The sequence below is a fragment of the Lethenteron reissneri genome, chromosome 23 (genome assembly GCF_015708825.2).
Source record: "Lethenteron reissneri isolate LAM-NWPU_2019-01 chromosome 23, ASM1570882v1, whole genome shotgun sequence".
Classification (NCBI taxonomy): domain Eukaryota; kingdom Metazoa; phylum Chordata; class Hyperoartia; order Petromyzontiformes; family Petromyzontidae; genus Lethenteron; species Lethenteron reissneri.
Genome location: NC_083801.1, coordinates 19,778,602 through 19,800,727, shown reverse-complemented (window position 1 = coordinate 19,800,727; position 22,126 = coordinate 19,778,602). Strand labels below are relative to the sequence as shown.

Below are 22,126 nucleotides of genomic sequence, written 5' to 3'. Positions count from 1 at the left end.
TTGTCAGCAAATTATTCTTAGCTTAAGAAATATAGAAGGCCATTTCCAACACGTCACATTCGTGCACAACTCGCTGCAATTTGCGACCCAATTTTTCTGAAGTGTCTCACTACAAAATTCTAATTAATGGCAAAATTACCAAATTTTGGATTGCATCAGCCATAATTCATTAAAGCACCATCCTCAAACAAAATCCAAATATAATACCTTGGATTGAATTGTACACAAATATTTTGGCGTAAATACTTTGCCGTAAAATCAGTACCAAAATTGTTCCCGTGCAAACATACTAATTTGAGTAATCTCCGAGTACTAAACCCATGGCCAAAGCAGCAAGTGGTTTCTGTGATAAATATCTTATGAGAAGGTGATGGGGCCTCATCATAAAACGGGCCTACAGGCACGCGTGTGCTCCGTGCTTCTCGACCGAACTTTGTTTTTCATCTTTCTTGGCTGGTTAACGGTCACGTGAATCTGCGTTTAATGCAAATGTAAAGTTTTCAATATTTTATTGCACGGTTTTGTCCGATAGTGGCTAGTGAATTTGTGTTTGTTTTTAAGGCACTGTGGGAGGTTGGTGGCAGGGGAACCGGCGAACTTATAAAAAAGCATAGAGCAATTGCGGGAAGCCTTGCATTGTCACACACACACCGGCACCCGGCTCTGCACGCCAGGGAGGAGGAGGGGTCAGACAGCATCTGCAATCAGACACTCTCGCTTGGCCATCTCCATGGCAGCGAAGCGCATGGTTTCCCCAAACAAAAGGGGAGAGACGGTGTTCCGTTACTGTACAGGTAGCATGTAGCGGTGCGAGAGAGCACACCTGAGAGAGGAGACAGCTTCGGGCTGCTTGAGACCCGTGCGTGACCTTGGGTGAGTGCATTGGCGTGCGTTTTGTCCGTGGCGCTGGGACCACCTTTCCTTTGCTTTCGCCGCGTGCTTGGATGCTGGCCAGGGTAAATGTACAATTTCCTCCGTGCACGTGAGATAAATGATTGCGGAACAAAGGTGCGTCGTGCGGTGATGTGGGTCATGTGGGTGAATTTGTGCGTCTTGTGAATCGAGGCTTTGCCTCTGGAGGCCAGGGGTTGTGTCGCAGAGTGGAGTGGGTTTAATGTAATGAGCAGAAAGTTTATGTGTCACAGACACTCTGCATTAATATCAATTTATAAAGTGCTATTAGGTTACAATTAAGCTATGCTGAATACATCAACGGTGACCTTTTTGAAAATGCATGCAAAATAGGCTATTAAATTAACGATTGACGCATTTCACGCGTTATTTGTGGAACCTGTGACACTGTATACAAGAACTGGGAAGGCTCTTTGGTTCTTTCCTGCAGTCACGAAAGCTCCAAATTAAGATTGAACTGGGAAGTTTTTTTATTCCTGCGGTATGGCGCATGTAGATGCAGAGAGCATCAGCTACAATTTCACATTCAGGTGGTCAAGCCAGACAACCGCGTCAGGAGGAGCGGAGTGTCATCGCTGTTTAAGTCTCCGTCAGTATTTGTGGACCGGGCACTGCGTCGTGATTACGTTGTGTGGTCTGTTCTGGATGACCACAATCGTGCACTGAAGAGAGTTTTTTAAATGTTCCATTTGTGCATCGGGTATCCAGCATCTGGCATTGTTTCTGCGGATGTTGTTTAGGGCGGACCATGAGCTTCGTGGAAGATCAAACCCAGAACACTTAGAGGATGTAAACATGAAACACTTGTCAGTGTCACACAAGTATCCTGTTGAAGGGATACATTCTTGTTAATTTATCTATTTCGTTTTTTTTTGTCAAAGTAAATCCATTGCACTAGCTTTTTTGCAAAAGATTTTCATCTGGTGTTTTATTTATCGTCGTGAATTATTGACATACTTAATCACATCGTTATAACTGTATACAACCCATTAAACGTTGTAAAAGGCTGTAAATGTCCCATAGCGGAAACAAATCTGTTGCGAGGTATGCAGTTTTATGAAAATGTACAAGCTTTGTCTTTGTAACACAGAAACACTCTAAAGAAATAATGTACATTTAACACGTAGGTTAGTGTCAATATTACGATTCAAAACACGAAAATCAATGAACAATCATATCGCGCTGTACATATTTCTTTCTTATGTTTTACAATAATAGTGATAATAATTTCCAGCCGTCTGTAAATCCACAACTGGCTGAAGGCCTCCCGAAACCCTCAGTGGTTGTCTGTTAGTCACGGTGGCTAATTGAGCGTTCTTCACCAGGCTAGCCGGTGCAGCTCGGTGAAGGTGAGGAGGCCCCACGACCAGTTCGGATATTGCTCGCCACTGATGTGGCCGTGAACCGTCAGGTCGTTAGGATCGTGGTACGGGGTGCCAGACACTGCAACGCTGAACCCCCCCCCCCCCCCATACGCATACAGCACAGCACATCACATCAAATACAGCGGGTGCAACGGTAGCACAGTTTTAGCGCACTGCGCTCAAAACCTAGAAATTGGAGTTTTATTCCCCGTTAAGGCTTAAACACCAGTGGCAAGTGATATCTGAATCATCCGGACTGACTGGTGTGGTGAAGGAACGCCAAACACCACCATGACTTACATGATGTTGGGATGCTTTCATCCAGCAGTGCATTGGATTATGACACGGAAAGGCAGGGACCAGTAATTTTTCAGTCAATTTACAATTGACTAAGTACATTCCCAGAACAGCTTAAATGTTATCAGAAATTGATTCAGGACAAAACCCCCCCTACCATTAAGCAGCTTTATAGCTCAAAGTAATGCAGATTTATGTCATAACCCCTATATGATTTGCCAGGATACAAATGTATTTAAAATCGTTATTGTTGTTCGTCTGTACCAGCCGTTATATTTCAGCAAAATAACACGAATGCCTTGTTTCTGTGAGAAAACATATGCAGTAACAACAGCCTTGATAGAGTGCACGTGATATAATTTGTTCATTGAAGTGAATGTTGATTAAAATGAATAACTAAGAGGGAAAAAAAGAACTGCAGCTGCAAACAGGCTTACAAAATGACTGCCTATTTTATTTCGGGTTTTCCCAGACTTCTCTGAAAAAGAGACATCGTGCCTGTATGGGATTCCACATTGTGCTAAACACACGCGATTGATTGATGGGCTGTAATGTAATATACTGTCTGAGTCATCCGGTTACAACTTTGGCAGTGAGGTGAGAAGGTAATTTGGGGATGGCACAGAATGGTTGGGGTGGATTCATTAATTTGCCAACTCTGACGAGTAAACACATGCTTATCTGTCGCGTTGGATTGTTCACAGTACATTTGCATTAGTGACAGCGAAGAGAGTGTGCGTTTTGAAATTTGTATTCGAGTGTTCTTTTCTGTGTGTGTCTGAATGTATGATTTATGATGTGCTCAGGTTTATTTCAGGTTTGGAAAATATGCTATTATATATAACTCTTGTATGTGCGTGATGTTTTGTGTATGCAAATCTATCATTACAGCTTAAGACGTAAAATGAGGCATAAATATGGAAATGAAAATAGATAAACTGTAAAACCCTTGGTAATGGCTCGTGATGTATATTTTCAGATTCCAAAAATCCGTAAGGCCATGTAGGTAATTAAATTAAGCCAGAATACGATACTCAACCAACTGCAACTATCGTCAAACATTTCAAGGATTTATGAAATTGTTTTGGCATATGGATTTTACAAAACGCTGACATGCAGTGTGACGACGTCTCTGTTACCGTTCGAGAGGGGCTGTAAACAGATGGCCCGTTAGGGGTGTAATCCCTCGGGAAGGTCCCTGACCCCAGGTGTGCAGGCAGACAGCGATATTGCCATGGAAATTTATGCACACCCATGGCATCTGCTGAACATGCCCTGCCACACGCCTGCCATATCAAACACATTCTCTCTCGCATGTCCCTCTCAAACTGGTCCTGCAATTAATGCAGCTGCATGAGGGAGTGTTGGGGGAGGGGGGAATGGAAATTGGGCTGCTTGCCATGATGCCCCTGAACGGTGCAGACCTATACATTCTGTTCGGTGTACACCAATATAATAGCAATGGTCTAATACAATGCCAAATGTTAATTTTGTTCTTTCAGCACTTTCTGGCACTAAAAGTGAGGACATATGAAGCTCGCCGGCCAAGACATAGGACTCGGTACCGACGTTCCCAGTCGGAGACGGCGTTCCTGGAGGATGTCCAACAGATAAGAATCCACTGATCAAAGCTATGAATATAGACCACAGGATTTTCCACGTCCCCAACATTCAACTCAAGGACCAGCTGGAAGAGGGCATACAGCTTGACGAACAAGTATGTCCCGCAACGAGCGCGGGCAGGGAGGGAAGGCCCGCCACTCTTGCGGATTCACTGCTGGAGCCGTTGCCCTTGGTGGCGGTCGACGTGCATGCCTGGCCCACGGACCGCATGCGCGAGATGATCAAGGAGAAACTCAGGCAGAACAGCAACAAGGTCGCCTTGGCCGCCTGTCCCATTCGCCCACAAAACCCAGCCGTATCGGTCACTCACCCCAGTGCAATGCCGAGTTGTGGGAAGACGGTGCTTTGTATGGAAGACACTGACGCTGAGCATCGTGGTGAGTCAGCGGGAAAATTGGCTGGAAAACAACGACTGAACCCCGAGGGAGGAAAGCCATCTCATGGCCCCTGCTCCTCCACATCCACCTCTAACTACTTGAGCTGCACGCCGGCCGAGATCAAGAGGCAGGCCCTGCGGCGATTCCACATCCGGAGACAGAAGAGCAGCCCCGATCTTACGCGTTTGGGCCGTGACAACGCAGCAGCTAATGTAGTCGACACTGAACCACGAGAAACGCTCTTGGCTAGCCCTTCTGCAGAAGTCTTTACGTGTTGGCACAGTGAGCCCGTGTCTCCCCGGCAGCGATATCCAAGAGGCCGGTTGTACATTCCAACATTTGAAGAGTTTAAGAGGATGAGGCGTCAACAGGAAAGTGCCCTTAAGATGGTGACAGTAGTTCAGCCTGAGGGCCTGAATGACGAGGTTTCTGATTACGAAACTGACGTGGGGAAACCCAGTGGACATTCGAGCGACGAAAGCACAGGTGGTGGGAGACGCATTGAAGGGCACATTGATTCTAATCAAAAGGGCTTTGGAATCACGGCACCGTTAAATTACACGGAGTTAGCACAATACCGGACACAGAAGGGTGATGGTGTGTTGGAAGTTTTGTCCACAGAGTCTGACTGTGGCAGAGCTTGGGCCAAAGGGAAGGAGGCTGTGACCGTATGGGAAGACACTCGAAAAGATCAACTTGTTTCCATTGACCACGATCGCCGTGGATTTGCTGCTAACCCCAGGGGGTCATTGCTGCATGGCCCCACGTATGGACACGGTGCCATATCTATACCTGTCACGCAGCAGGTGACCCCACTGGCAGGCAGGACAGGAAGGCGACCGGGGCATCGTCCTGAGCAGCAGGGCCACGGAGAGCCACCTGCAGGTCTCGGGATGATGGAGGGGCAGGTGATCAAAGTCCTGAGGGACGGGCGGCGAGTAGGCAACACGGAAGGGATTCTGGGAAGCACCGGGAATGGTAAAGAAGGGCCCTCGGGAGCGGCGAGTGTGGGCGAGGGTCGGGTGGAAGGCGCGGATGGCGAGCGGCGGAGTTCGGTGGCGAGCTGCTGCCTGCTGGGGCCCAGCCCTGGGCTCACTGACTACACGACCTGTCTGCAGCGCATGAAGACCGACATCCTCGGCTCGGCCATCCACCTCCTTCGGAAGAGGTGAGAGTTCATGTGCGCACAGTATTCCGTATGTGTAAATGTTCACCGTGGATTTCCGCTTTTAAGATTTAACTAGTAGTGACAAAGCAGAAATCGTAATCTTTATTTATCCTGGATAAATCCGATGAGCTATGAAGCTCTTTTTCACACATGTCTAGTAAGCAGCTTTAGAAATGCGGGATTTATAATTCATAACCGACTAAAGCTCTCTGTTGTATTAAGTTATATTGATTTAAAGTGAAAACAAATTTGTCGATTAGTAATGTAATTCTTGAGGACAATTTTTATATTTCTGCTGTTCATTAACAATGACAGCCCTTCCAATTAAAAGCTGTGGATTTAAAATATTCATTGTGTTTGTCAGATACATCCATAATACACATCTCCCCATATGTTTAAATACCTTTAAACAATTCTACCAATACCGTAATGCTGTATTAAAGCATTTTACAATGTACTCAAAGTCACTGTGCAATATTTGGGGCATATCTGCCATATAATTACATTTCTAAAGAAATTTGGTGTTACAAGAAAAAATCCTAACCTTAAATTTTTTTACCTTTTTTTACACATCAAAAACTTTAATACGTTGTCATAGAGTTACGTTGTGCTCTGGTCTATTCAGCCCAAATTGACCCTCCCACAGTCACTGCAATTGACTCAGTGGCCACTACAAGGAGCCAGACTTCACTGCGCATTGTGCGAGCGGAGCCGCTCTTTATCCCTGGGATGTGACCAACGGAGGCGGCTCAAGTGGCTCTGCGTTATTAGCCATCACATGGCACCGGAGTGGGGAAAGAATTTCGACGGGCCAGCCGAGTGCCCGCACGGTGGCGACCTCCCTCCCCATAAGGGTGCTCTCGAGTAGTGAAACCGTCCCGATTGCACGCGGCCGTCAATAACCTGACACTATAGCGCAGTGCCGATTTATTACGGAATCTCCCATGCCAGCTGCAGTGGAAGTTTACGCACGCACGCACGCACACGCGCGGTGTGCCGTCACGGGACCCCTGCCCGTTGAAATGCCAGCCCTCCTCTGCGCATCGCCGTTGCTGCTGCTGCAGAACGTGAAATTGTTATTGTGCCGAGTAGGGCTCGCTTCCTTTAACTACAACAGCTGCGCCCGTGCTCCAGATGCCACGGTGACCTTACTCCGTACGGGTAAGTGGAGAAAGGCGCTAGGGGATGCAACAAACGTCAGCCGTGTGCATTCGGTGTGAATGCGTTCGCTTGGGTTGCGTGCATTTGAGATCCTGGCAATGTCATAAGTAAGGGCACATTCCTGTGCATTTATGTACATCGTCTGTTATGCATAGATGTGTGTATGTCCCATTTGCTACGTACTTTGATTGGCCAGATGAGCGGTGTTATGCATTTGGCCGTATAGAAAGAGTACTGTCATTGACTACTGTATGGTGTATGGTATAAGGTGGCAAGTGCTGTCAACATTGTTGTGTTAAATCCACGTTCAATAATGCATAGCTGTTACTACGCTTACGTTTTAGTACAGGAGGTTCAGTGTTCTGTTTTTCAAGTGGCATTTTTTTAAATTCCAAGCAATTTACATGCTGCGGGGCTCGATTGACTTGTGCCGAGTTGCCATAAAACACAACAAAATTGTGGGTCTATGCAGCATCCAAATCCATCTACATCTCAAGATACCATGAAAGACAATGGGTTATGCATAAAGGGAAAATAAGGCTTGCACAGGGAGTCCATGAAATGTATCATCCATTATTAAAGCATTATAATTCCGCAGCAATTTTAGTCAGATCAAAAAAACTTCGTTGCACACACTTGGTGGTATGAATATTTTATCATGTGACTTTCATCCCTTTAAGCCTCCAGATGTCCACCATGTTATTGGTGACTCGTGGTATCGAGATGAGAGAGAATCCCAGGTGTTCACCAACATATTGGTTGTGACACTTTCAAATACTTCTGTTCTGTACTCTTGAACATCAGTCAAGCACGTTGGTTGAAAAACATAAGTCTTTGGTAGAAGGAATATTTGCTGTTTTAGTATAATTCTTTATTAACGGATACTTTTACGGACACCCTGCGTTTACGATAGTTTTTAAAGAGACGAAAGAACGTCATGGGTAGAGGAGAAGAGGAAGAGCCTTGGAAGCTGGACTTGAACAGGGCACAGCAAGTAAACATCATGATTGTAGGCCACAGAGCCATCAGGGGAGGAGAACGATTGGCCCCTCACAGTGCGAAGGTTGACTTGGGGCTTCAAGAGGAGGCATTCGTGAGTACAACGAGATTAGGTGGGAGAAGTAGGCAGAGGTGAGGGTTATTTTATGGTTGATCCAATACTGGATTGGGAGCCAGCGAAGGGACTGGAGTGTTGGGGTGATGTGGTCTCGATTATGGGTGCGGGTGGTGGTTGAAATTTGGACGACCTGGAGTTTAGACATCAAATATGAAGGCATCAGAGGCATGGCCTACTGTAGGCTATTTTTTACGAGACAAGATTTATTTGGGATATTTGTACACTCGTGTGCCAAAGCACTTGTAATGACTTACAAGGCTGAATTGCCATAAACAGTACAGTATATCTGCAGTGTTATTTAAATGATAGGGAGATAATAGCAATACTGTGACTGTCCAATGAAAACAAAGCATTCATTATTTGAATACCGTAGTTAAAGCCCTAATTATGTGCACTGTGCTGACATTTAATATAATTAAGCCTCAGACTTACGTCATAATAAATAGCTACAGGACCATAGCTGTAGCTTTATTTTGATTAGAGGAGTCCTGTGTATCTCCGCGTTCTCATACAATTACAATTTTGTTGGCATACAATCCCAAAACATGTCTTAAAAACAACGGTTTAAGTAACATACTTGAGCTCAAATAATACAAAAAATAAGGGGAGTTGCATTCATATGGGAAAATAATTAGGGGAGCATTGTAATGGTCCTGGATTTTTGATACAGAGACTTGTGTGAATTAGGGGAAAAAACCTTAATAATTACTTGGCTAACGAACATAATATTTGCCATACTCACAGCCATGGTTGATATGATAACAGACCATGACATATAGTGACTGGATATTGCCCAAACATGTCTCCGATTCTGGGAACCATTTTCACGACATTACATTGCACGTCACATTTTTCAATGTCACATTAAACGGCATTTAAGATGGTAATTAAACCAGAGTGTATTTTTCTGCAGGTTAATATCAATTACCATTGATTTTGATTGCTTTTTATCTTTCTTGGATTTTTTTAAAGCTGTATTGTGCTTTTCGCATGTGGTATGTCATGAGTTGAACAACGTTCGATTCGACATTCTCTACGAAAAAGCATTGCCACACCTTCATCAAAACACGACCACCAAAATCCCTCATCAAATCTGTTATCCACACGAGTGATGCCACCTTAGTGTTCATCGTTTGGTAAAGAAAGCGTTTTTAGTATTCTTCGGAAATAGCGTTTGCTGCGTTACGTAACAAAGCAAGATTAATGTCACGTTTCCTTCTTTAGCAGTCTCCACGTGTGACCAGGCTACTACCATAATGTCCCTTACACTCGAGAACCTAAATGTATTCACGGGTGACTGCCCAAGATTTTAAACCAGGATCTCGGTGGTGCCAGATCAGTGATCTGACATGATGTCAGCCCCTTGAGCCGTGTGGTGGACGCCTCGCAGGCTTAATTTATTTTTCCCAACACAAAACGCTGACCCCGTTTACACATTTACGCACGTGGGCGCCTTGCCTGTGAAACCAATCAAGTGCTGCCGCAGCCCCTTGGGGACTGCTGACCCAGCTTTATGCAAAAACCTCCGCTCGTTACAAATGTGGAAATCTCAATTGCTAAGTGGCAAATCGGCAAGCCTGCAAGTGCTTTACTGTATCTGTGAGTGTGGCACATTGAACGCAGTGAATCACTCATATATTCATTTCAGACGACTCCTCAAGATGTTTCAACACATATCCGAGGTTTCTGGGCTTACTTGAGTTTAGCTTTGCCCCAGCTCAAGGCATTTGTCAATTAGTCTAGTCAAAATGGGATGGAATTTTGATGATGAATTACGTGTGCTGAGGATGTGATAAGGGAGCCTCTGTGGATGTCTCAACGGGACAGTGATTTGTTGTGTTGATATTGAAGTGCTGGACTTAAAATTTTGGTCAGTAAACAGTGCTCTAGCGTTATACTGTGGCAATTTCCACCTTGCTCGCCCATTTGGTTCAGTTTTATTGTGTATAGGACAGTGGTACATCATGGGGGATGGCTGAAATAGCCTCATGATTAGCGTATTTGATGATGCAGACGACGGTACCACACTGTCTTGCTTACTATTTAAAAAAACGCCAAAAAGGCCCAAAGGGGGCAGGCTTCATGCAACCGAGTCCAAGAGCAGGAAAGTCACTCAAACTGGAGAGACACCTTGAATTTCATAAAGAGGTTTTGAGTTCCGTTCAGTAAAACACAAATGTACTTTCTGCGTCGTTCATAAGAGGTGGAATATAGATTGGCACTGAGCGTACACTTACATGTGTAATGGAAGGAAAGGCATTTGAAGGAAACCTTATAAGAATGCATTGATCCTGTATCATGTGATGCACTTGACCTCCTGCAGTAAGAGTAACAATCTGCCTAGATCACGGTGACCTCATACTCAATGCGGCCATACCAAGCTGGTGGCCGCCCCGTCCGTTGAATCATCTGAGAACCATCCCTGCTTCTTGTTGTATAGTACTTTCTGACTTGTATTCTTACTTGCATGAGCTTTCAGTGCATTGCGTGTCTTTCATAGCATCTACAATACATTGCACTGTCAATGTTATAGTCTTCGATCAGTACATTTAGTTCAGCAGATTTCTTTTTTTAAAAATTAACAAATTGAAAGCAGACAATTGTGCGTATGCTTTTTTTTTTTATAGACCACCAGTGTTTCTCAATTCATTCGTAAACACAGCCACATTGATGTTGCTTGTTGTATTTTCATCACGTCTGCCACTTCATACGAGAATTGCGCGTGTGCGCTGCAAGCCTGTGCCAGTTTACTATTCCCCGTGCACTGATGTAAGTCGCCACACTTTACCGCTCCACAGCTGTGCAGGTGAGAATGAACCCGAGTGCCCGGAGTTAGCTTCTGGTGAAGACGCAGGGATGGCAGCAGCGGAGATTGGAGCAGCTCGGGCAGAAGGAATGCTTCGGGGGCTGGAGGGATCGTTGGAGAGCCAGGAGTTCCCTAACGCAGATGAAGATCACTCCCTCTCGGGACAAAACAAAGAGGGAGAGGAGGAACTGGTGGCAAGGGCTCCGTGCCGGCTGGGAGCATACGGAGCCGAAGAGTGGTGCCCAGCCTCAACGCTGCAACGCTCGAGCACAGATGACGCAGAGGAGGTGAAGTCATTTGTTACAGAGACGTGCACTTGTGTTATGGGTATTGTAATGATGTTTATCATCGTGTAGACAGTGTGTTTTTTAATTTGGTTTCCATTATTAAAATATTGTGGTCTAGCGGTGGGGTAGTGGTTATCACGCTGTACCCTTAATCCGGGTGACCTGAGTTAGATTCTTGGCCACGGCTAACATCGGCGGCGAGCGATGTCTGAACCGGTCCGAGGTACCCCCCCCCTCCCGTCCCCTTCACTAAACCTGTACTAACCAACGTGTTGTGTTGTGATGAAGCAACCTCTGGGGAGGTCTTCATCCAGCCTGTAAACGATTGTTAACATTTTCTTGTGCTAAATGTAAATGAAGCAGGTAAGTTGTCTCGTTAACATTGAACCCCGGTGTCAAATAGAGCAGGGCGAGGCCAACCGTCTATACTGATATAATACTTTAGCATAATGACCAGAGCAAGTGTGAATGTATGTGCATTTGCAATGTTGTTTGTGAATGATACAGTAAAAGTAGTCTCAGGAATGCTTTAGCTGGTCACTTAAAACATTGAAGTAATTAAATGTTGGCTTATGAAGAGACATATGTTACAATATTGCTTAACTTCAAAAACAAACAAAATTGGAAAATAGAGAGTGCCAATTGTCAAGCTTGTTGACAATATTAGCTATTAAAAGTAAACAAAAAAATGGCCTCTACCACATAAAAAAAAAAGATCAAAAGCAAAAAAATTTGAGAGGAGATCATTTCAAAGAAGGCCATTCCATGTAAATATTCCAGACACCGCTTTAATTGCACTCAACGAGCCCAGTGTCCACATTTCCTTGTCGAGTGTGTTGCGGATTGTTTGCGGTTTCCTGAACGATCTCCAGCTCCGCACTCTCCGCCCAATGTCACCCTAGGCCCTCAGCCCGGGCATGCCTGGCTCGTCGCCGTGTGTGGAAGGTGGCTCAAGGGGGGTCCCCACGCCGCCCCCTCGCAGGCTGCGTTCTCGGCCCAGTGACCCCACCCCCGTCGATCGAAACGGCAAGAAGCAGGAGGGCCGCACTCGTGAGCGGAGGCACACGCACTCCGGCCACTCCCCTGGGACCGGTACGAATCATCATCCATCAGCAGCAGCAGCAAAGTCATTATCAGCAGTGGCAGCATCAGTATCGTGATTGTCATCGTCGCCGTCGTCATCATTTGATTATTATTTTTCTTGGTTATAGGCTTTGTGTATTGTCTCTAATTTTGTACTTTGATTTGTACGGATTTATCTGCTCAATTGTGCCATCCACTTTACTAATCTGCACTGACCAGTGTGGTGAGGTATGGTCCAACAACGCCCCATGACCAACACAGTCTGCGCATTGACAAATGTATGCAGAGTTGTAATTATTATGAATGAAAGACGTGTAGGTGTAGCAGAGACAACGTTTACACCTTGATAAAACCGTGTATTTTTAGGTGGAGGCGAGGCCTTGTGGAGCCCCTTGCGGCAGCGAAGTTCTGGCAACGGTGGAAGCAGCCGCGTGGCCGATGGCGGCGATGATGGCGGTGAAGGAGCGGAAGGCGGCGGTGTGGAAAGGGCTGCGTCCCCTCGCAGCAACAGGCAGAGTCGGGCGAGCAACGCCAGCGTCGACAGCGGGGTGGTCGGGCTGCATGACGACATCGAACGGTCGGAGGTAGCGGGGGTGGCGGCGGCGGCGTCATCGTCGTCGTCGGCAACCGCGACGAGAAGTGCGGAGGTGGAGCGTGCGGACAGCGGCCTCGGCTCCGAGGTCGGGCAGCACCTGACCGGAAAATACCGCGCGCGGGCCTCGCCGCCCGTGCCCGCCGCGGTGCCCCGCGGCAGGCACGCCGCCCGTGCACCAGACTCGAGCTCCAACCAGGCGTGGGCTCAGGCCCTCGCCGAGCTGGAGCACGACAACGGCGAGGCCGAGGAGACGGACGACCCGGCTTCCGGCTGGTCCAAGGTCTGGGTCGCGGACGCGCAGCTCAACGGGGAGCAGGCGGCGGAGGAGCGAGAGTCGGGCGCCTGCGTGGACTGCGGGCGCGAGCTGGCAGGCGACGAGGAAACGGGGGCGGCCGCGGCACGCGCGGCGGCGACGACGGGCGGCGGAGAAGAGGGAGAAGGGATCGCGGCGCCGCGAGGAGGCCCCGTGTGCGAGCGGTGCAGGAAGTGGCGGCGGGAGAGGAAGGAGGCGGTGATGGAGTTCGTGAAGACGGAGCTGAGCTATGGCGAGGACCTGCGCGTGATCCGCGACGAGTTTTACCGGCCCATGCAGGCGGCCGGGCTGCTTACGTCGGAGCAGCTGCACACCGTGTTCGGAAACCTGGCGCAGCTCGTGGAGGCCAATGGCAGGTTCACGACAAGGCTGCAGCAAGCCATCGGCCGCGCGCACAGCCAGGTCAGCTTGCGAGGCGCACACAGGGGCCACGGCAAATCTCACACCGAAGTGTCTCGAGTGCTTCTTTTCATTACATCCCGGTAATGGTTCTTGGGCAGTTATTGGTAGCTCCAAGTGTGAAACTTGACTCCCAGAAAATGTCAAGGTCAAAAGGGTGATCGCAGACAATGCTGCTGATGTCAGCAAAGCTGCCATCAACGTCTGCCATTTGCTGGGTGAATGTAACTGCCGTATATCAAGTAGACGGTTAGGACTGATTGTAATTCATGTTACCTATAGATGTGGTATGTGCCTGATCCTCTATTCACGTTTCCTATTAAATATTTTAAGGGAAGAAGGATGGTTGCACGCCGAGGCTTGTATGGACGGCTGTCCAGAGCGGGTTCCGTGACCACACTGTGGCCGATTGCCATACATTCAAATGCATTATTTATTTTAGTGACATTACTGGAGTGCCTTTAAGTCACTTTACAATGTTTTTTGTTTCCATAATTAATAAGGCTCCAAGCTCATGTTAAACACCACCGAATATAGCCTGGGCAGCCATGTGGCGACACAGGCTGTTTGTTGTATTGACTTTTGTCTTTCTTTATCCAGTATCTCCAACGAGAGGTTATACATAACTCGTCTATTGATGAGTTTATTAATTTACAGTGCGTTAACCTTATATAATTTATTGTCGTTATAGCAGGTTCGCAATTTAGTTTTTTAAATACGTTCGAGTGACACACCAGAAGGCCAACACACAGAATTATAGAACATATGCAGGAAATAATCTTGACATAGTTTGTTAAGAAGAGTAAGAGGGCTTGGGCAGTACATATTGCTGGAAGGAACAAGGTTAGCACCTAGATCCACACCTCCGGTTAGCACGGTTGCCGACGTGCGGTGGGACAGAAGTTAAACGTAACATACAAGACGAATGATAGAGTGACAGCCAAAGGAGTAAACCCACCCGTGATGGACGCCAATTACGGAGACAGAGCGACGAAATCGGGTCACGCGCAGAAGCTCAAAGATTGTCGCACCACAAGTTCGTGAGAGATGGCGACATCTTGGGAAGGCCTTCATGCAGGAGTGGATCTATTGTGGCTGATGATGATAAAGACGTCATCACACACACACACGGGTTGGTCCCCACAAGTATACACAGATACAAGGAAAGAACCTGTGAATCACACCCATGCGAATTGTACGGTGATGGTGATTGACGTCTATTAATATCAATCTTGTCATTTATTCCTTCGAAGCGAACACTTTGTACTACGTAATAAAATTATCTACTTACCGTGAGAGATATGCCGGCTAATGTGTGTAGGAATGGAGCTCTCACACAGAGATAAATATGTGTATCGCATTACATTCATATACTTTGTAAAATATACTCATATAATTTTCTACCAAATGAACTTGATTGGCATTTAATAGTCGGTCGAAAAGGATTCATGTGAAACGACGAACGTGATGAACGAGAATTGTTTCGTAACGAGCAGGGGCGCCGACTCCGCCTCCTCCTCCGCCTTGCAGGGGGATGTGGATTATGTGAGCGTGCACGTGGGAGAGATCTTCCTGGAGTCGCTGGCCATGCTACCGGCGTTCCGCACGTATTGCCTGAGGCAGACGGAGGCCCTGCAGACACTCGCCAATCTGGAGAGGGAGAAAGAGCTGCTCCGGTAGGGCTCGCGTGGGGAGGCCCTTACTCTTAACGGTGTCCGCGCGGTAGTTCCGACGACTTGAGGTGGCCTCTTTCCCAAACCCGTAGTGACCAGCATGGTGAAGTACGGTCAAACAAACCCTCTTGACTGGCACGGCGTGAGGATGCCTTCATCCAGAAGTGGAATTATTTGTGAACTAATATTTAAAGGGAAATATTTAAAAAAGTTAATTTTTCAACTGGTTCGGGTTACAAGGAAATTATCTGGATGTCGATACTATTCATTAATCCTTTCTTGCATGCTCATGTGCATGTATCTGTGTGCGTGTGAGTGGTGGCGTAGCGGTTAGCGCCCTGTGCTATGAACCCAATGACCCAAGTTCAATTCTCGCTCACAGCCAACACCAGTGATGATTATCTGAACTGGTCCTGGGCCTGAGCACCTAGGGAGACAAAGCGGTGCTGGCCACCCACACCATCTTGTGCCGTACTGGCCTTAATAGGTGCTCGTTAACAGCACTTGCGCCTACAGTCTATAAAGGCTATACGGGCGATTGTTTTATCCTTGTCTTTGTGCGTGTGAGCAGGATATTCCTGGACGTCTCCCAGAAGGAGAACCCGGCGCTGCGCCGCATGCACCTACGCTCCTTCCTCATGGCACCCCTGCAGCGCATCACCAAGTACCCGCTGCTCTTCACCCGGCTCGCAGGCACCACGGTTACCGCGCACGGTCACCGCGGCAACAGCGACCGGGACAACGACGAAAACGACGACATCGACGACGTCGACAGCAACGGCAACGGCGGCGGCGCCGGCGGCGTTAGCGCGGCGACCCCCGGCGGCGATCAGGATTCCGGCGGTCGGGGCGAGCGCGAGCGCGGGGACCGGGCGGCGCTCGTGTGCGCCAAGCGGCTGGTGCAGTCCCACCTGGAGCACATGGACCGCCTGACGCGCTTCGCGGAGGGCCACGGCGGCGCCGCGGGCCCCGTCTGGAGGCCCTTCCGCAGGGACAGCGGCCGGCGGCAAAAGAGCCCCCGCGACCTGGAGACACTGGAGCTGCGGGAGATCGCGATCAGCAGCACCCGCTGGGACTGGGGGCGCACCAGGTAGAGCCGGCCCCGGGGGGAAGGGGGGTTGGATTGCGTCTGAGTTTTGAGCGCTTTTCAAAATTGCGCGCAAATAGGATGGGCACGTGCGTGATTAAATTAACACGATTGAATCAACACGATTTAATTAGCAAGATTAAATGAACACGATTAAATTAACACGATTAAAATAACAAGATTAATTTAACACGATTAAATTAACACGATTAAATCAACAAGATTAAATTAACAAGATTAAATTAACACGATTTAATTAACAAGATTAAATTTACACGATTAAATCAACACGATTAAATAAACACGATTCAATCAACACGATTTAATTAACAAGATTAAATTTACACGATTAAATCAACACGATTAAATAAACACGATTCAATCAACACGATTTAACTAACAAGATTAAATTAACACGATTACATTAACACGATTAAATTAGCACGATTAAATCAACACGATTAAATTAACACGATTACATTAACAAAATATAATCAAGATGAGCGCCTTTGGCTACGTACATGCATGCATGCATACGTGTGCCGTTTAATACGGAGAAGCCCTTAGATTAGAAGCACATGCAACACTCCATCGAGCACAGTAGTAGTCCTGATGTGTCGGAGGCAGAAGGGATATTTAATTGGATTATATTTTTCCCAGACATTAGCAAGTATGAATACTTGAGCCCCTTTCAGAGAATCCTTAATATAAATTCCTGGCCTCTCATTGGCTAAAAGAGACTCCTATGAGCCTTTCAATTTGACAGGTAAGCCTTCAGTGCAAGGCAAATTCCGACAGGGAATGCATCCAGTACCACGTACACCTGGGATTATAGCAGCCACTGTTATTTTAAAGTGTAAATAATTAAAATATAACCTTATCTGAAAATAAATATCAAAACATTGCTTTACGTACATTTACATTATGAGACCTCCTTTGCCAGTAGCAAGATATAGTAATATGTTTTTACCCTTTTATATTGCACCAAAACTTACACCTTTATACAAGGGATCATGTTTGCATTAACCACAACACTTGCGGTCAAAATGCAAACAAAAAGACAACTTTGATAATGAATGCACTGTCCTTGAAATTTTGTTTGCATTTTGACCGCAAGTGTTGTGGTTAATGCAAATGTGATCCCTTGTATAAAGGTGTCAGTTGTGTTGCCAGTTAAAAGGGTATAAACATATTACTATATCTTGCTACTGGCAAAGGAGGTCTCATAATGTAAATGCTTACCCCGAGCTCTCAATACTCTGATGGTGCGTTGGCTTTGAGTTGTGCGCCTTTTGGCGTCATCTGGTCCAACACCATGTGAGACTAGGCTCTAAGAAAAGCTGTCTCGGGTGTGGACCAATCAATTTCAAGGACAGTGCATTCATTATCAGAGTTGTCTTTTTGTTTGCATTTTGACCGCAAGTGTTGTAGTTAATGCAAACATGATCCCCTTGTATAAAGGTGTCAGTTGTGTTGCCAGTTAAAAGGGTAAAAAACCTATCACTACTACTTTACGTACATTGTCATGCCTTAAAGTACTATATGACGTTAATGAACGGTAGACCACTAAAAATGACTTTGCAGCCCACTGTCAATTCGCTGCTGGGTAAGAAGGCCTGTCCACACTGCATTGGTCATGGGAGCTGTTTGACCGTAAACTTAAAAAGTAAATTTTTTTTTATTTTGCCAGGTAAAGTCCAATGAGCTACAGAGTTCTTTTTGCAGAAGAATCTTGGCTATCACAAATGATAGCTCAACGAATCGGCTCACCGCGTGGGAATTTCTAGCAGCCAAATACTCTCAACGCATGGTGTTGATTTTAAATGTGGAGGGAAAATCCGAAGGACCCAGAGAAAACCACGGGGAGAACATGCAAACTCCAAATGTGCAGTCATCAGGGTTGGGATCGAACCCATGCCCTCCTGTATACCAGGTGAGGTAACTAACATATCGCCACCGCACTGACCATGCTGGTGAGTGCGGGTTGAGATGGATGTGGGGGAGGTTCAGGACCGGTTTAGATAACACGCACCGCTTGATGTTAGCCGCGGCCTGGAATCGAACACAGGTCGCCAGGTTCATAGCACAGTGTACCACAAATCCACCCCGGGATGCCACCGTTGGAATATAATAATATTCAGGTTTTTGGTGCAATTCCCTGGGTTGTTACATATGTAACTTGGAATAAATAAGCTATAGCATTGTTTCTTTATACATTACATTCCTTTACAAATATCGATCAATGATAAAGAAAGATTTATGGATAAATTTTTGTTTCATGGTTCAGTATCCCGGGGTGTTTTATGTGAATTTTCACACAACCGTTCCCGTATATATATTCAATGCATTATACATCACATTCAAATATGAATGTGTAATGCATCGGCACTTACTTTAAAATGTGATACATTCAGCAAGAGTAAATGCATATACCGTACACACATTTCACAAATATTGTGTTATATTATCTCTCTCGTTTATACTTTAGGATTTACTTTCGGGTGTTTACATGACCTCGGAAGAGTAGAGGTCAACTTTAGAATTAAAATATGACCGTTTGAGACAGGAGTAACGTCTGTGTTAATTAACAGGTGAGAGAAGTAGATTTTTAACACTGGAAGAGAGAATTGTAGATGTTATAATGAAGAGTTTGCATTTGGTAGTATTCAAGAGGTTGCCAACCGAGCTAAATGATTGGAAACTGCAAGAGCAGATCTAGGAAGGTTGGGTGTTGATTTTTGCAACAGCTACTGGGTCAAGCAAAATGAAGCAATGGAAAGGTGTGGTAGCATCTTTTAGCATTGGTCATGCCGACTTCTCAAGTTTGAGTGAACTACGATGAATATTATTTGCTGCACGTTCAATGCATTGCATTTTCGCTCATTTTGGAACTGAACGTTGCACCTTTTAATTATTTTTGTTTGCGTTTTAAATCCCAGCCTGCTCTTGAGCTTGCTGGCTCGACAGACACTTGCCTGGTTTTAAAGAAAGGTTATTGATTGCGTGGGTTACATTACTCATCCGCAGGCACCAACCATAGCGGTCAGTGCTCACAGTCGGCAGGTGTTCGCTCCAGCGCTCGTGACGGCACACCCGTGTGTGTGTGCGCGCCCATGAGACAGGTTCATCCTGGAAGGCCGTCTGCAGGTGGCCCAGCCGTGCGACGCGCAGTGGGCGCGCCGGGGCCACCGCTCGCTGCGTTTCCAGCGCGTGCACGCCCTGCTGCTGGTGCTCGTGTCGCGGGGAGACGGCAGCGACGGGTGGGCCGACGCGCTCGCCGCCACCTGCCCGTCGGCCCGCTCCCCGGATCCCAACGCGCGCTCGCCGGCCAAGACCCCCTGGCACAAGGCTGCGACGCCGTCCATCCTGCGCACGTCGTCTCTCCGCGAGAGCACGGTCCGCGCCGACGGCGCCGAGAGGGCGCAGGCTATGCCCACGAGCGCGTCGGACTGCGCGCTCGCCTCCCTGTGCGGCGCCGCCAACACCGCCGCCGCCTCCTCCCAGGGGCCGGGGGCCGCCGGCGCTCGAGAGGGCGCCGCCCTGCGCTCACCCGGCGGGGCCGCGGGGCCGCACGCGGTGCGCGGGGCCTCCCTGGTGCTGGTGAGGGAGCGCGGCGGGGGCAAGCTGAGCCTGCTGCGGGAGCCCCTCAGCCTGGCGCGGTGCGTGGTCTCGCTCGACCCCGACGGAGGGCTCGGGGCCGCCGGAGGCTCGGCGAGGGGCGTCGCGGGGCTCCCGGAGACCAAGGTGGGGGGGGACGGCGCCGAGGTGGCGCTCATCGAGCTGCAGGACATGGCGAGCCGCGACATGCTGCTGCTGCTGGTGAGCGAAGGCGCCGAGCGCTGGTTCTCGGCGCTCCGGCTGCACAGCCAGGCGCTCGGCGCGTGGAGGCTCCGCCGCAACGCTCTGCCCAACGTCATGATCGGGACCAACCACGCGTGTGCCTAGGCGGGGTGGCGGGGAGGACCGCTTCCGTTTGGCGCGTGGCGTTTGACGAATTTCGCAGGTGCTCAGAATTCAGCACCGCGGCGGAAGATTTGATCCCCGTTGCTGTTTTAATTGTACCGCGGTATCTTTCGGTGTCGTTTTAGAAGTTTTACTGTCCTGCGGTGTGGACATCACTCGACTGTGAGAATATTGTCAAACCGTAAGCTTCGTTCCGCTGTTGGCAGTGGAAGGTTAGAAATCTGAGCCTGCCCTTAGCATGGCCGTACTCGCAAGAGTTGTCCTGTTAGCATTGTCACTTATGTATGTGTGTTGAACTTCTTTCACACCGTACGTAGCTAACCGCGCTAATTGGAGGTGCCTTTCACTAACTACTGTATTGTAGGCAACACTGCAAGTTCCTTGTTCCCCTGTTGATTACTAATAACACAAATACCTTGCCTGACTATATATCTTGACGAAATTCATTTTAAAAAATGCACTCAAAAGTCACGCAATATTCTTGTCATAGCAACTACGTTACAGAAAAGTGCAAAAATTAAGTTGGATTAAATAATGAATTTATTACATGGTGCATCTTTAAAGGTATTATTATTAGAGAATAATTAGATGGCAGCCTGAGCTGCGTGGTTTATGTTGGGGGGTTAAGTGAAAGTTTAAACAAACCAACAAGCTCGAGTGATCCTCCACTTAGGATTCTCTCAATTGTGTATACGATGTGTATCACCAACACCATGGCGAACTTACAGAGGCTTAGAGGGAGGAAACTCACGATAAAAATCTCAAATGTTGCCCAATTCTAATGATGGAGCATATCTTTGTGGACAGCCTGTATTTTATGCCTGGAATGTGCAAGTTTGCATGGACTCTAAAACGGTGGCTGCATTATTTCACAGGTCAGCGTTCCCGTTATGATGCAGAGTAGCACGGTGTGCTGACGCAGGTCACACGGAACACGATGTGACAGGCAGCTTTTGAAACGCACAGTGGTAGTTGCGACACATTGCATTTACCAGCTCAAAAGTTCACGCTTTACCAAGATACAAGCCCCAAAGCCTGGAAGCACTGGGACGCATGCATTGCAAGGCCTCCTTTCCACTCCAAACTTCTCATGGTTCCCCTACTTTGAATGTTCTCATGCGGTTGCATTGTGCGGGGTTGTGTGACAATGTAATTTCCCAAAACAGATGTGTTTGTTCAGTCACTGCATCGCCTTTAATTGCACAATTGCCCTCGCAGCACACTGCAATCTTTCTGCCGAAACCACGTGCCCTGCGTATATCCACTGCCAACGCTAATCCGCTGTTCCAAGGGGGAATCCAGCTTCTCGCTGCAGAGCGACACCGTGAGCGTGTCGCCTGTTTTCAAGACACTTACGTGAACGCGTCTGTGCCAGGCACACCTATCTAGTCTCACTCGCAGTGTTTTAATGCGTAATCTTGGTCATGGCATTGACACTTTAATGGACCATGGATAAGACTGTGGTTTGTATAACTGTGCAGTTGTACTTTGTGCAATGCAGCTTATAAAGACTGCCTCAAGCTCTGCTTGGAATGATAGTAAAAAGAAAACCGACTGTTTTCCGATGGCGCAGCTACAATAGTTTAAATACGTGTTACTCGGTCCACGTTGACTTACAATATCACATTTTATTTATAACATGAGTTCGTGTCGTCCCGTTTTGAATGTTCCTGTTTAACAAGCCTCTCTCTCCCCCCTGACCCAGACCCCCATGCATGTGCGCTGCCCACCGATTGTTGCAAAGAGATTTGATTTTGCTTGTGGCAGTGTAGCCTACAGGGTAAAATCTCACTCGCGCCCCACGTGTACACGCCGCCGCCGTTTTGACAGTATTAACATTGTTCCTTCGGAGTGTGAAATTGTGTATTTAATGTACGGCATTAAACCATTTGCAGGGTCAA

At 47.4% G+C, this 22,126-nt stretch overlaps 1 protein-coding gene across 4 annotated transcripts in view; it reads left to right on the top strand.

Moving 5' to 3' along the window:
• The window catches only part of LOC133346166 (uncharacterized), a 34,047-nt gene extending 11,921 nt beyond the window's left edge, over window positions 1-22,126 (top strand). For 2 of the 4 annotated variants that reach the window (XM_061557625.1, XM_061557627.1), the window contains 7 exons: window positions 4,076-5,741; window positions 10,818-11,112; window positions 12,015-12,204; window positions 12,562-13,505; window positions 15,033-15,178; window positions 15,747-16,265; window positions 19,385-22,126. In XM_061557625.1, coding sequence (XP_061413609.1) covers window positions 4,207-5,741; window positions 10,818-11,112; window positions 12,015-12,204; window positions 12,562-13,505; window positions 15,033-15,178; window positions 15,747-16,265; window positions 19,385-20,207 — 4,452 coding nt within the window. In that variant the 5' untranslated portion in view covers window positions 4,076-4,206 and the 3' untranslated portion in view covers window positions 20,208-22,126. Of the gene's footprint in view, window positions 1-4,075; window positions 5,742-6,488; window positions 6,903-10,817; window positions 11,113-12,014; window positions 12,205-12,561; window positions 13,506-15,032; window positions 15,179-15,746; window positions 16,266-17,952; window positions 18,009-19,384 lie in introns of those variants that run through there. The other 2 variants (XM_061557628.1, XM_061557629.1) reach the window with 2 other exon arrangements.